We start from the raw sequence: 13,926 nt of genomic DNA on the forward strand, positions 1-13,926 counted from the left end.
CAAGCAACTTAGTTTTACAGTACATGGGTTATATCTAACACTATGCTATATTACGGGGATGTTAATATAATCAACCCTAATTTTAAATTCACTTGTATTGTATTAAAAGCACGAAACTATTTAGCAAAATGTCGTTCGTCATTTTTATGTCTCAATGACGTGTAGTTTACACGTGAATATAAGCAATGTCGACTATAATTAGAAAGCTTCAGGTGTAGAGGTTTTTGTCCCGGTGTGTCCCATGCTAATCAAATAGAAAATGTTTTTAAAAAAATATATAGAATAGGCGATGCAGTACGTGAAATTTAAAGGCTAAAAATGCAAGTACAAACTGATGAATGGTGACCCCACCCAATCGATATTTATTAACACTGCAAAACACAATTTACAAAAAAAAAAAAAAAAAATCGGTTCATTTGAATTGCAATATGCATCCATGAAACGTGTGGCAAGATCATTATCTGATTGGCCGAGATTTGTTAATCGTCCCTGCTCATTTAATTATTAAGATAACCAATTGTACATGAGTAACTAAGCCCTGCATAACTCTAACCATCAACCAAATTAGGAAACTAATTATCCATGTATTAAAACCTACATAATTAGTAAATGATTCGATAGTAAGATTTTAGTTGCTATTTATAAAATTTACCATACAAAGTACGATGTTCGGTAACCAGTTTACAATCTCTCATAACTAAAATATATATAAGTTATGAGTCAATTTATGTATTATTTTATGCAGGGTCCAAGATAAAATAACTAACATGAATAACACTCTGCAGAACTAAATGATACACCATTAATCTGCATCACTAATATCTACATATAACTCTAATCAACAATCAAAAGATCTCTAAACGATATCGATAATTCTAGTAATCAGATTCAAATGATAAATTCTTATTAAGACATTTAAACCTCTTTTTGATTTTTACTTTTGTTCTGGTCTTAGTAAGGAGATATATTTCGTTATAAACTTGTGTAATGAATTCACATATTTATAGGTGATGTTTTCATTTGACTGAAAAATTAGAAGCTAATTAATTATTAAAAAGATGAAGTTTATGCGCTATTTTAAAGTGAAATTCAATAATATGTACGTGATTCAATAAGGCATCGAAGGACTTCTATGAAGTAAAATTGAGTTTGCTGAATAACATCAACATTTCATTGTTTTTAGCGACTTGAATTACCTCCTCTAATTTTTATTTTAAACTCAAAAATATTTTGAAAATATTATTATGTAATTTTGAAAGAAATTGTAATCACTGAAAGGCGCATAATCCATTCTTCTAAAGACTTTGGTGCTCCAGTAAAACGCAATGATGAAGCCAAAGTTTGGCGGGCAATTTTTACGATTGCCCTGTAACACCTCGTGCATTCGGGCTAAGATTTGACTGTAAGATGGGGGTATAATGAACCCAATATGAGTTGTGTCGAAAGAGTGTTTGAAACCTAATCAAGTCATAAGAGAGTCCTTGGGCAAAATAAAGTCAAAAGCTACCCTACAGAGCCTGTTTTCAAGTAAGTTTGCACAGAGTCTCACTTCAAGCTAGTATTCGCGAAATATATAATGAATTTAGGAAAACTTCCTTCCTGAAAGTTTTAGATCTTTGAAATATCTTTCCAACGGTATATTATGGAGGTCAAACAGACATTTGTACAGAAATTTATGGCCGTTTTACTAAAGGGTCGCATAACAGTCCGCTGGGCAAGCGTCTGCGATGCCGAATGCAAAATGTGACCCAGATGGCCATTTGCGACGCATTTCCCAACCCATTTGGGCCAAAATTTCCGCCCCAAAGTTTCCAGCATTCTGTTTTTGATACGCTTTAGCATGTGCGAGAGCAGAAGGCCATCTGCGGCGCAGATGCCAATGCAGGCCATCATTGTTCTTCCCCACTCTACGTTCATCCATGAAAATATGAAGTTCCACAAACCTAGGGTTTCTACTCTAATTCATGATGACCTTAATTTACATGTACCATGACATACCATGTTCATATTAATAGTTCGTTATTGTATTCTTGATATTCCATTTTGGTTATTAGGAATCCGTACGTAATTCATGAACACACATGCTTTGCATTCTATGAGTTCTTACATGCAAGATATGTACTATTATGCTTATTTTCATGAAAATCTACATGTTTTCCTACAAGTTATACTATATACTTATATTCATGCTATATTATACTCACGAATCATGTTTACAAGCCATGTTTACGAATCATGTCTACAAGTCATACTTACAAGTTATGTTATGCAAACCATGGGCTCGGATGCCACCTATATCCATGTTCATGTTTTTGGGAGTAGCATAGGTTTACTGAGAAGCCTCAGAAAGCCTGAAACTACGTATGCCAACGCAGGGTAAGGGTCAATCTGCCCAGATTAGGACGACACCTTCAGACAATTGAATTGGATCCTTTCATGTCATGCTTATGTCTTACATCCTGGCAAGCCGTGGGGCTGCTCTGCTGGTCAGACCAGGTACCAGACTCCACGTACCCACGTAGTGATTCCATGTTGTCGGTTATACTGCGGTTCTCCCCTAAGATACATATGTACTTAAAATGTTTTTACGCAAATTATAGATTTATTCATGTCAGATGATGCTCATGTTCATGTTCAGGCTTCAGCTTACAGTTTCAGTTCTATTATTTCATGTGTCATGTTTATTTCATTCAGTTGTTTTACATACCAGTACAATTCAAATGTACTGACTTCCCCTTTTATTGCATAGGGGCCTACATTTCACGATGCAGGTAGTGATCTATAGGACATCGGATCTGCTCGTTAGGACATTGCTCGTATCAGCTTTTGGTGAGCCCATCTCATTCGGGGTTTTGTCATTAATTATATTTCATGTCCATGTTGGTTGTGCAATCAAGGTATGCCGGGGCCTGGTCCTGGTAAACAGTTTAGCAGTAAGACTCACGTTCAAAGGTTTCATAGACTAGTCAGTTATATCATCTCAAATGTTCAGTTGAGTTAGCCTCGTTGGCTACATCACAATATTTCCGCATTCATGATATAATAGTATTTTCAGAACTTATGATTATTAAATCCCATGTTTTACTCACACCATGCATGTTTATATTATATTTTGCATCAGTTCATGCCCCATGTTGATTCAGCAAGCCATTCACTCGGCCACATGCAGTAAGGCACCGAGTGTCGTGTTACGCCCAGGCTATGATTCGGGTTGTGACAGCCCTTATTCAGGGGTGGTCTTTAATTTTTGCCCCTCAAATTGTTGGTCTTTAATTTTTGTTCTTTACAAAAATTACCCCGAAGTTTTTGGTTCGAACCCCAGCTCAATCAAAAAACAATTCGCAAGGCAAAGTTTCGTAGCAAAATTAGGCCTATTAGAAGAGTAAAAAGAAAATCTACCTTGCAAATTACGCAAGGCAAACGTTTGCCTTAAGGCAGACTTTTAATCGCAACGCCTTGTCTTGTGAATTTTCTTTTTTTTTTTGAGTGAGAAGGGTTCGAACCCAAAACTTCGGATATTTTCGGCCACTTTTATAAGCAAAGGAAAAAAAAATTAAAGTCCAGCGCCTTTGAAGGGCATCCGTGCAAAAAAAAATGAAGTTTGTCCTCAGGTACTAAATTTGGGCTAGATTAAATCTATATTCGCGCCAGGAAGTCCCAAGGGGTAAAGCCCTCCCTAACAAAGACGACTTCATAACCGACAAGGCTCGACCCCGAAACCTCTATTTAAGGATGCATGATTACTTACCATTCCACCACAACACCTGTTGGTTGGCACCAACATCTACAATTTATATGTACACATGGACTAAAGCTCCACGTTACAAAATACATCTAGTCCTAGGAAACATAAAGCCAAGGAAGTTAAACAACTGTGATTTGTGTGACAATAGAAGGAGAGACCTGAAAGTAACACCTAGGGGAATTTAGACTGAAAGTTGGACCAATTTTTTTGCAAGCCATCCATCTGCATCTTTGTTGTTACCAATTCAGTTTTAGTGCTTTCTACCTTGCCAGCTTTTTCTTGAGCTAACAACATGATTTTCTGAGCTGCTAGAGACGCTTCTTGTCTTTCATCCATGATTTCTTTTTGCCGGTTCTTTATAGTTTGAAGGGCTGTTTCCAATTCTCTAGCTTGTTGCTCCTTTTTAACATACTCCGACTTCAACCATGCTTCTGATCTAATCCAATCATCCAGTTTTTTCCTATCCTCTTCGAAGCTGGTCAAGAATTCCTGGTAACTTGATTCAGCTCGTGCCAAGTCCCTCCATTTCTTAACCATGACAGGGAATTCATACTTAAGTTTTACCAATTGCTTGGTTTGTTCGTCGCTAAAGAATGATGAGGGATTTTCATTTAAAGCAGCAATTGCACCATACATTTCTTTTTCATGCATTGGGTCATAAGCCAAAGCCTCCAGTGACAGTCTGATTGAGCATTCAAATACTATCCTTGCTAGTGTTTGGTTTGAAGCAGTGTTGCTCTGGAGTCCTGATTGTTGGCTCGAGTACTGCTCTGGTATAGACTTCAAGAATGATTTAACCGTATGGAAAGTTGATTCCACGCCCTCTATATTGATGAACTGCTTCAATTTTTCACTAGGAACTGATGTGCTTTCGTGATCCTGCCAATACAAATCATATTTCTACGTAAATTGAGTAATCTAAACCAGAAAAGCTATCACTAATCAATTGAGTAAACCTTGTTTGCTGACGACAAATGATCAGGAACAGGAAGCGGAGAATGTAGATTAGCTTCAGCAATTCTTGGTTTCTCATCCTCACTTGGAGCAACATATTCTTCTCTTTTAGCTGTCTTGCTACTGGATAGATCTTCAGAAATTGAGGGAGATTTTGGCAAACTTGGTCCTGGCACAGCCTGTAAAAGAGGATATGAAAAAAAAAACAAGCCAAATAATGAAGTTCGACATAGAAATGAAATTTGTTGGGTCTGTGGCTCACATTTTTACTTTTGCTGATTGGACTTGATGAGGATAATCCTGTAGCGATGCCTGCTTCAGAGTTCCTACTTGCATCCAAAGAAGGAAAAGAAAAAAAAGAAAAAAATGTGAAGTGTGCATAAACAAGTGTACTTAGCATTCTGAAGAGCACTAGAAGCAATGGCATCACAACTGGGGTTTCCTTGGAGCAACAAATAATACTCCCTCCATCCCATTTTATATGGCCTTGTTTGACAGGATACGGAGTTTAATAAAGAAGAAGACTTTTGAAACTCGCGGTGTCAAATAAGTCATTAAGAGTAGAATAGAAATTTTAAAGTTAAATTATCTTTAACTATAGAAAAGTGTCATTCTTTTCAGGAAATTATCTTTAACTATAGAAAGGTGTCATTCTTTTCGGGACAGACTAAAAAGGAAAGTGCGCAACGAAAATTGGGACAGAGGTTCTAGGTGTTTATCTTTTGAAATCACAGAGGAGAGTTCCCAACTGTTTTTTCCCCTCAAATGCGTTATGCTGCAACAACACAACTAGCATCTTTTACCTTGTTTTTAAATGGTTATGTGATATGTGTTTCGACATAAGATAGAAGCATGTCCAGAATGAGAACACCATTTGATAAAAGCTCCATGGTTGACAATAGTGTAAATGAAATTATGCTTTAAGCATATCCAGAATAAGACTTAAACTCAAAAGATTTACGCAGGGCGCAGGAAACCTTTATGAGATGGGAGAAAAAGAGATTATATAAGATCATCTTTTAGTGGAATATTTAAGTTTCATATTTAAACAAATAAGGGCATAACTTTGTGAAAAAAGGAGCAACAATCTTACAACAACAACAACAACATACCCAGTGTATTCCCACAAGTGGAGTCTGGGGAGGGGAGAGTGTACGCAGGCCTTACCTCTACCTTGGGAGGTAGAGAGGCTGTTTCCGAAAGACCCTCGGCTCAAGAGAAAACATGATAAAAAAGGTCAGATAAGAGTTGATGAAAGTAAAAAAGTCATGACAGAATACTATAGATAAGCATTGCGAAGAAAAGGAACAACATTCTTACAATAGCGTCTTCTCTAATTGATCCACTGCTTGGCTCATCGCATGAACAATTATTTTCTTTACCTGAAGCGGCACAGGCAGATTTAAGTAATCTTTACACATGCAAATACTGTTTTCGGCGAGATTACTGTTATATTTCAATGCCGAAACATAAACAAAATAATAAAAATCATAAATAAACCAACGAATAAACACAAGGTCCGGAAAAACGTCATCAACAATGAAACAAGAACATGTGACACAAGACGATTATACTTCCAGGCACTACAATTTTACTTTTCCATAAACTTTTCGACTAGGTGGTACTCTTTAGATGCTTATGGTTAAAATCCGCATTTATTAAATTCTCTTGATCATGTGTTTGAGGAAAATAACACAATATCCAAAAGCAAGAAACTTTTCTAGTGACGGATGCTTAAGAGGAGCAGAAGATGTCAAGAGCACTTCTTATCCAACCCCCCCCCCCCCCCCCCCCCCCCCAAAAAAAAAAAAAGAAATAAAGGAGAAAAAAGAAGATATAAGGATCCATATACCTCCAACTTATCTACCCTAGCATCATGATTTCTGGGAAGCTTGCGAAACTCCTCGGTCAAACGGATGCACTCGTTCACATTTTCAGGAGATACAAAATCAACAGCGACGTTGATACAGGACTGTAAAAGATGAACACATCAGAAGTCATCGATCTGAGCTTATAAAAGTACCAGACTTATGGTTCACTAAGCTAAGATCATACCATTGTAAATCATATCAGCTAAAGCAATATTAAAGACTATGACAGGGATTTAAAAGCAGACGTTTCTGGAAAAGAAAAGAAAATGTTGGTTCTATGTGCTACTGGACTTCCTTAATACTACACAAATTTGCTAGACAAAGGATGATAGGATGACATGGGATAGAGAGATGAACTGCATACCTTTAAATTTCTGACTTGTTGAGGGCATCCAGCAGGAACAAAAACAGCTTCACCTAATTTTTGAACAAAAGTCCATGGTTCAATGCCTGCACAAGGAATTGAAAGCATAGTGAATACAAATGCAGTCTCTGAAACTGCCTTTTGCATGAGACATGCAACGAAATGTCAATGAATAAGAGAATAAGATGACCATATTCTTCCTTTAGCCTCCTTTTATGCTCAGCGCTCAAGTAGAAAGTTTCATCAAGAATGGGATGAACAACCTGTAATGGAAAAAAAAATATTGGAGTTTAATCAATATGTTTTCGGATTAATCAATGAGGATATTAGGTGAAATATATTGGAGTTTACTGCAGTATCAAATTTCCATTGCAACTTTGGCCAGCTAAGAGATGTAATTTCTGAACTATAAACGATAAGAAACCATAGCATAGCTAACATCTATTCAACAAAGCCGGAGTACTATAACGTACATTACATGTCTTCACACTAAGAATCAAAGTGACTATTATGAGAATTACCAATATCTAACATCATACCATTATAGCAGTTACAATAAAAATCACAAAGACGAAAAATATCAGGCCATCACCGCATAGCAACATATCAGACACTCAGTTAATGGTTCACTATACTAATAAATGGTTGATTGCTAGTCAAACCCGAGTCACGAATTAGCATTTTCATGAGAAAGCTAAACGAAAAGGTCTCAAAAATCTTTAGTGATGAGTCTAGAGGTCGAGCTTTAACTTTAACTGCCTTTTTCAAGTAAAAGATGATTATAATAAATAGAGACTCAAAAGTTAACTCGTCCTATGGAGCTGTGACAAGCCGAGAGAAAGCAACATCAAATGACAACATGCACTAATATTCATGGGGGAGGCAGTACATGGATAAATAAAATTACTCTAGAAATTTCAAAATGGAGAAGAAAATGAAAGTTGCCCACTCCTTATCAACCATAAAAATGAAAGTTTCCCACTTATATTTACCTGCGGCAATGGTGAGCCATATGTGTGCCTAAATTCCCTAAAGTGCTTCCTGAGATATTCCTCCAATTTAGGAACATCATGCCTCCTAAAGACATCCCATAGAGCACCACCGTCTGCTTCTTCATATCCTGCAGATATATCCTGCCCAAAAACAGAAATACTATCTTCTCTGTATTGATATTCTTCTCCCTCTTTATTTGTTTCACACTCAACTTTTACACTTTGCTGGCTATACTTCTTATTCTCAGCTTTACTCTCATGCATCCTGCTAGCATCAGCTCCAAATTCCCTTTGATCCTGCACTTTGTGAATCTGTTTCAAGTTCTCTATGGCCGAGAGTTGTTCAACTGTTGGGACCACTGCTTGAGTGTGCATCAACACGTTGACCTAAAACATACATAATTTAAAAGAAAAATAAGACCTTGAGCAGGAACTTGGATATGGCTGTTCTGTAAGTTTCTCTTCCGTAACTTCATCCGAAATGCACCCAAAAGATCAGAGTGCATGTTAATATTTGAAGGAGCCAAACATACCGTATCAGTCACAGCATAGTGTAGTTTGGTGACTGAGTCTCCACGTCCAAGCTCCTCAGGAAAACCATAAGCAATGTATGCCTTAGGCCCCAAATCTGGCTTCGAACAGTTATCAGGAAGTCTTAGAGCGAGATTGAGATAGCCATATTGAGGATGTGTATATTCCATAAAAGGTAAACAACTAGAAAATTCGGCACCATGACGCGGCAGCCGCTCATCAAATAGACCTGATGGCGGCCAGTCATTCAACTTTAAGAGTTGAGGCCACCCATAACTGTCCAAGCGACCCTCCATGTATCCTTTGAAAAACTGGTGTATGTTCATTTCCAACTGCATGGTAAGAACATGGAAAATATAATGTAACAGAACCTACACCTCAATTATTCTAATTTTGACAAAGCATGTTTACACAAAAAGTTGTCTCCAACGGTAAAGTTGTCTCCATGTGACCTATAGGTCACGGGTTCGAGCCGTGGAAGCAGCCACTAATTCTTGCATTAGGTTAGGCTGTCTACATCAAACCCCGTGGGGTGTGGCCCTTCCCCCTACCCTGCTAATTCGGGATTCTTTGAGCACGGGGCTGCCCTTATTTTTTCATGTTTACACAATGCAGATAGTTAATTTCTTAATTACATACTTTCATTTAGAGTTTGTAAATGAGACACTGCACTTGAGCTAAAACAAACATAATGGAAAGCAACCTGTCAAGAAGCAGGAGTAACCCACCATGCAAAGTTATGTAAAAAATCATCACATTAATCTGCGGAATAAGTAACCCTGCTTGTTCACGTGTTTCTTTTAAACCACAAATTCATCCTGAATGTATATTGAAGTGGAAATTCAGTCGCATCTAGTTTGAGTTTTGGAAATAAACGTTTGTCCTCTTGGGAATAAAACATTCTTAATCCAGTTTCTAATAATAATTCACTGATTTGGGAACTTGATTCTCAAATGATGTAATGAACAAGTCATAAAGCTGACGGATATAACAATGAGATCAAGTTCTGAATTAGATCAAATAATAGTTACCAAATAACAAAAAAGAGACAATGGCACAACTCAATAGATCCCAATCATGACTTCTAGTCTCATCAAGTTGAAAATTTAAAGCTATATTATGCAGGATTGTGTTTTATGTTTCACAGTTCAAGAATAGAAGACTGGACAAACCTTACACCAATTTAAGCAATTTAAGACATCAGAAACCTTCTTGGTTTGTCGGCAAGCACGCCACATTACCATAGGTTCCCAGCTCAATCCCAATGCATTATCAAGAACGTTAGTTACAACAACTGGTTCACCCTTAAGCATATGGAGCCGAAAATGCCTGAAATTTGCACGCCGAGTATCCACAGCTGCTGGACAGAATACATAGTTATCATCTGAATTTTCTCGAGTAGCTGCCTTGCGTAGCTTGCCACCATTTGCACCCTTAGATTTTGAACAGGAGTAGTGCAGTTCTGAATCATTATGCATTTCCTTCAATTTACATTTTTCTGCTATTTCTTTAGCTTTCAGTAACAGTTGTGATATCCAATTCTCAGAAAATATACGTCTCAAATTTAAGGTTCCTTTAGTACAGCCTCCCATATCTTTGGGTGGGCAAGGAATGGTACCATTTTCCTTGGGTTTCCATTTAGATGCCATTACCACCTTTGTTTGATCCCTTATTTTAACTTCAGCAGTTCCATTCTTAGCTGAAGAAGTTATGCTACAACCTTTACCATGCAAATAACCTGGTCCATTGTCAATATATTGCATCCTCACTTCGGATGCATCTGCTTGCAGGTTGCCATTCCTTAACTCTTTGCAACAAGTAAGGCAAAGTTCATAGGAACAGCTAGAACAACTCCGGTGAAAATCAACAATAAAAGCACTGCAATAGTTGCTGCAAATGACGGTGACATTCAGTATTCAGAATTGCAGTCCAAGGTAAATGTGAATGCTCACCAATAAATGCGCTCATCCTTCTTGTATTTTGCTTTTTGTATATAAGCCTTTGAATCTGGCAATGCTGCCCAAAGAAAGAAAAATGGTACTCAATGAATCAATCTAATGTTACTCAATGAATCAATCTTTTTCTTGTCATTGAATAAAATGCACATATGACCAGCCTTTTTATCTAAAAAAGTGAAAGTGAAAACAATTCAACTTAGAGATTTTTGTCTTCACCAAATGCTGCCAGCATATGCCAAATCACATTGAGTTACTCACATCAACATTTTGTATTACCAACAGTATATGACAACCTATTAAATGACACAACCCCTTTATTATAAATCTATCTTACCATAAAATAGAGAGATTTAATACCTTGAATCTGATATTCAATCTGCTTTTCAATCATTTGTTCTGTATTAAATTGTTCCAAAGCAGGCAAAAGTGCTTGTACAATGTGCTTAGTGTACTCGAGTTTTTCTTCATCACTGAACTTCACTTCAACATACATCAAATGCTGTATTGCAAACAAGGGCACCACTCAATTTGCGATAACTAAATGTTTTTAGAGCATTAGACAAACAGAAGAATTGAAAGAATCCTACTTTAGCTAACCCATCTAACCGCAAGCATGCTATGCAGTTGCAAATATTACGACATACAGGGCAAGCTTCTAGAAAGTCCTCCTCTGACATCCCAGGGTACCTGCATAGAGGACAAATAGAAAAACAAATTATATATATTTTATACATGTAACAATTAACATGATAGAAGGAGGTCTTACATAAACAGGTATCTAAGCTAAAAATGCTGAGTGAAGGAAAATTATTAACAGATTTAAACTAGACCTTTGATTGAAATTGATCATATAAATATGCTAATTCATCAAAGCAAGACGCTACATAAACCCTTCACATCTTTTGAACATGTCAAAAAATGGCGTAACTGGGTGGCTGTTCTGTACAAACAAGTGCAAAAACAAATTATGAGGCAGGAGAAAGCAAAACCTAATTTACTATCCAAGAAGTTGCACATCTCAAATCTCAAAGTTACTTGTGTACAAGAGAAAACTGGAGTTTGTTGAGCCCCTTTACCACCTCTAGAAAAGCACTATTTTTTCATCTCTAACCAGATTACAGATTTTACATGCACAATTAACACAATATAACCATATGGTACCAGGAATATCTTAGAAAAAACTGAAAATGAGTACTTATAAAGAGAATAGCTTAGAAAATAAGCAACCAATGCTTCAGAAATGTTTTATACTCAAATTAGCTAAAACGATAAAATTAGACAGCTCAATTCTTATTAGCTCACAACGTAAATCAGCATGGTAACACATAGCTTCAGGTGAAAACTTTTTCCAAGTGTTACTTCCACATCAACTTTAAGAACTGATTTGGCATAGGCCACGTACAAAGACAAAAAGCAGCTATCTTCAAAGTACCATTTAGATCACTTAACATATCGAAAGGAAAAAATTATGAGCACAAAAAAAAAGATCTCCAAAACATTATTTGCAGATATTAGTTTTACATCTCTACCTCTGTGTGTTTGCATCTGTGCTGCAAAGTCCTCATTCTTTGCATACACTTTACAAGCAAATGAAAATCATTGATAACACACCTACCACTCTTAAACATTGAAAAACTATTCAAACAAGAAAAGCAACTTCTTTGAGATCACCAGCTACCCATCATAGCACACAACCATAGATTTGGTAATTAATTCCAATGTGTGTAAGCTGCTCTTTTCAAAAGGGAGGTACAACACTTGGCTGCGAGTACAAAGGCTACTGCGCGGACATGACCTGAATATTTTTTTGCGCTGGCCCATTAAGCTAGTGTTTGGACATAGATTTGGTTGAAACTTGAAAAAAAAAAGTGTTTTTGAAGATGAGATGAAAAATGATATTTGGAAGTTATAATTTTGTTTGGACATGCATTTTATTTTAAAAGAAGTTGAGAAAACTTCAAAAACTAGTCTAAACCACTTTCTAAAACTTGAAAAATTCATCTTCAAAAAATGGTCAAAAACTGGACACTTTTTATAACCAAACACTGTTACTGAAAAAAACTTATGGCCAAACGGGAGCTTAACTAGTCATTGACCTGCCATGCCCCATTGCCATTTATGCAAAAGATCATCTCAGAATTTCATCAAGAAATCTATGATAGTCAAATATTCTATTCCCTCCTGAAATCGGCTTAATCATCAAAAAGTGTCTCATCTCAAGATAAATGGGGTCAACTAGAGAAAATGCTTACTTACCATCGAGTGATGCAAGGAAGGCAATATCTTTTAACTTTACATTTGGAACAACACACCACTCTGCCTTTGTCATTCCTCTGACACTGATGACACATTTTGGATTCCCTTTTCCTGCTACTTTCTCCACCTCTAGTTTGGTTACACATTTTCTTCCTCTTCTTCGACTTACCACAACTATCTTCATCACTGCTATCACCAATATAATCAACATCATTATCGTCTTCTTCCTCACTACTGCTGCTCTCTATGATCACAACTGGGATCATATCCTCTCTTTTTCTTTGCTTGTTTTTCATTTTGTTTTCCCCTTCTTGTCTAAGAAACTTCTGAGCTTCTTTTCACTTCTATTCTCTTTATTTGTTACTCCCAAATCCCAATGCAAAGTAGAGTGAAAGACTAAGCGTCTTTTGCGCGGGCTTTTACAATAAAGTTGCATGCTACGAGGTACAAATTTTAATCTTCTTAAGCACGCTTGTGTCACAGTGTGACAATCGTAATGAAACCTCTTTTTCATAATTTTCAAAGTTACTATGCATATATTCTGATCGTCTGTCACGTTTTATAATTTGATTAATTTATAGGTTCATTTGAATTCCAATATGCGTCACATGAAACGTGCAAGACCATATTTGATTGGCCAGGATATATTAATCGTCCATACTAATTTTATTTCTTACTCCATTCCAAAATAAATAAAGTGGGCTCCTCTCCATTTTCCTCAAGTTTTACGTTAGATTAGGGATACATGGCATGAGTTAGAATTAATAGCTAAAATTTAATTGATTAAAATAAGGCCCTAATCACGATTTACATAATTAAAAACTTAAACATAAATATATTGTTATATTTTCTCTCTTCCTATTTTAATTTTCCTACACAGTAAAACATCTTTGCTCCTTATCAGTTTACTCATTCTTTTCTCCCTCTTTGCGCCAAAGCAATTTTTGGTGTAAATTTTTTTGCAACACCCAAAAATCATGGCTATAGATATCTTTCAAATTTTGACAGAGGGATTTTCAACCCTGCTATGTGGATAAAGAAAACGAAGGGAATTTGTTTACCCTCTTTCAGAAATATATGATTACCAATTGAATAATGGAGTCTATAGTCAGTGAATTAGTAAACATCATAATTGAGAAACATGAAAAATATCACCAATTGATTAATAGGATCTATTTCTGCGTAGGAAAAAAAAATTAAGTGGGAGAAAGAATCAGGGTAAAAGAGCAAAAATATTTTATTGTGTAGGGAAATT

At 36.4% G+C, this 13,926-nt stretch overlaps 1 protein-coding gene across 1 annotated transcript; it reads right to left on the minus strand.

Annotated features, from left to right (window-relative positions):
* Positions 1–3,563: 3,563 nt before the first annotated feature.
* Positions 3,564–13,091, minus strand: LOC132609487 (lysine-specific demethylase JMJ26-like). The gene is made up of 14 exons (XM_060323492.1): positions 12,672–13,091; positions 11,003–11,102; positions 10,773–10,914; positions 10,410–10,473; positions 9,630–10,347; positions 8,460–8,789; positions 7,927–8,313; positions 7,125–7,197; positions 6,935–7,020; positions 6,552–6,671; positions 6,020–6,081; positions 4,962–5,025; positions 4,702–4,878; positions 3,564–4,624 (listed from the first exon to the last, which is right to left on the minus strand). Exons 1-14 carry the CDS (start codon positions 12,965–12,967, stop codon positions 3,917–3,919), a joined length of 3,327 nt encoding a protein of 1,108 aa, XP_060179475.1. The 5' UTR covers positions 12,968–13,091; the 3' UTR covers positions 3,564–3,916.
* Positions 13,092–13,926: the final 835 nt, after the last annotated feature.

Source organism: Lycium barbarum, chromosome 9 (genome assembly GCF_019175385.1).
Source record: "Lycium barbarum isolate Lr01 chromosome 9, ASM1917538v2, whole genome shotgun sequence".
Lineage (NCBI taxonomy): Eukaryota > Viridiplantae > Streptophyta > Magnoliopsida > Solanales > Solanaceae > Lycium > Lycium barbarum.

Excerpts from the sequence above, each read along its gene's own strand:
- LOC132609487 (XM_060323492.1), bottom strand. The coding sequence starts at position 12,967 with ATGAAAAACAAGCAAAGAAAAAGAGAGGATATGATCCCAGTTGTGATC. Across the intron at positions 10,474-10,772 it reads GATTGAATATCAGATTCAAG|CATTGCCAGATTCAAAGGCT; the intron begins GTATTAAATCTC and ends TTCTTTGGGCAG. Across the intron at positions 8,790-9,629 it reads ATTGCTTAAATTGGTGTAAG|TTGGAAATGAACATACACCA; the intron begins GTTTGTCCAGTC and ends CTTACCATGCAG.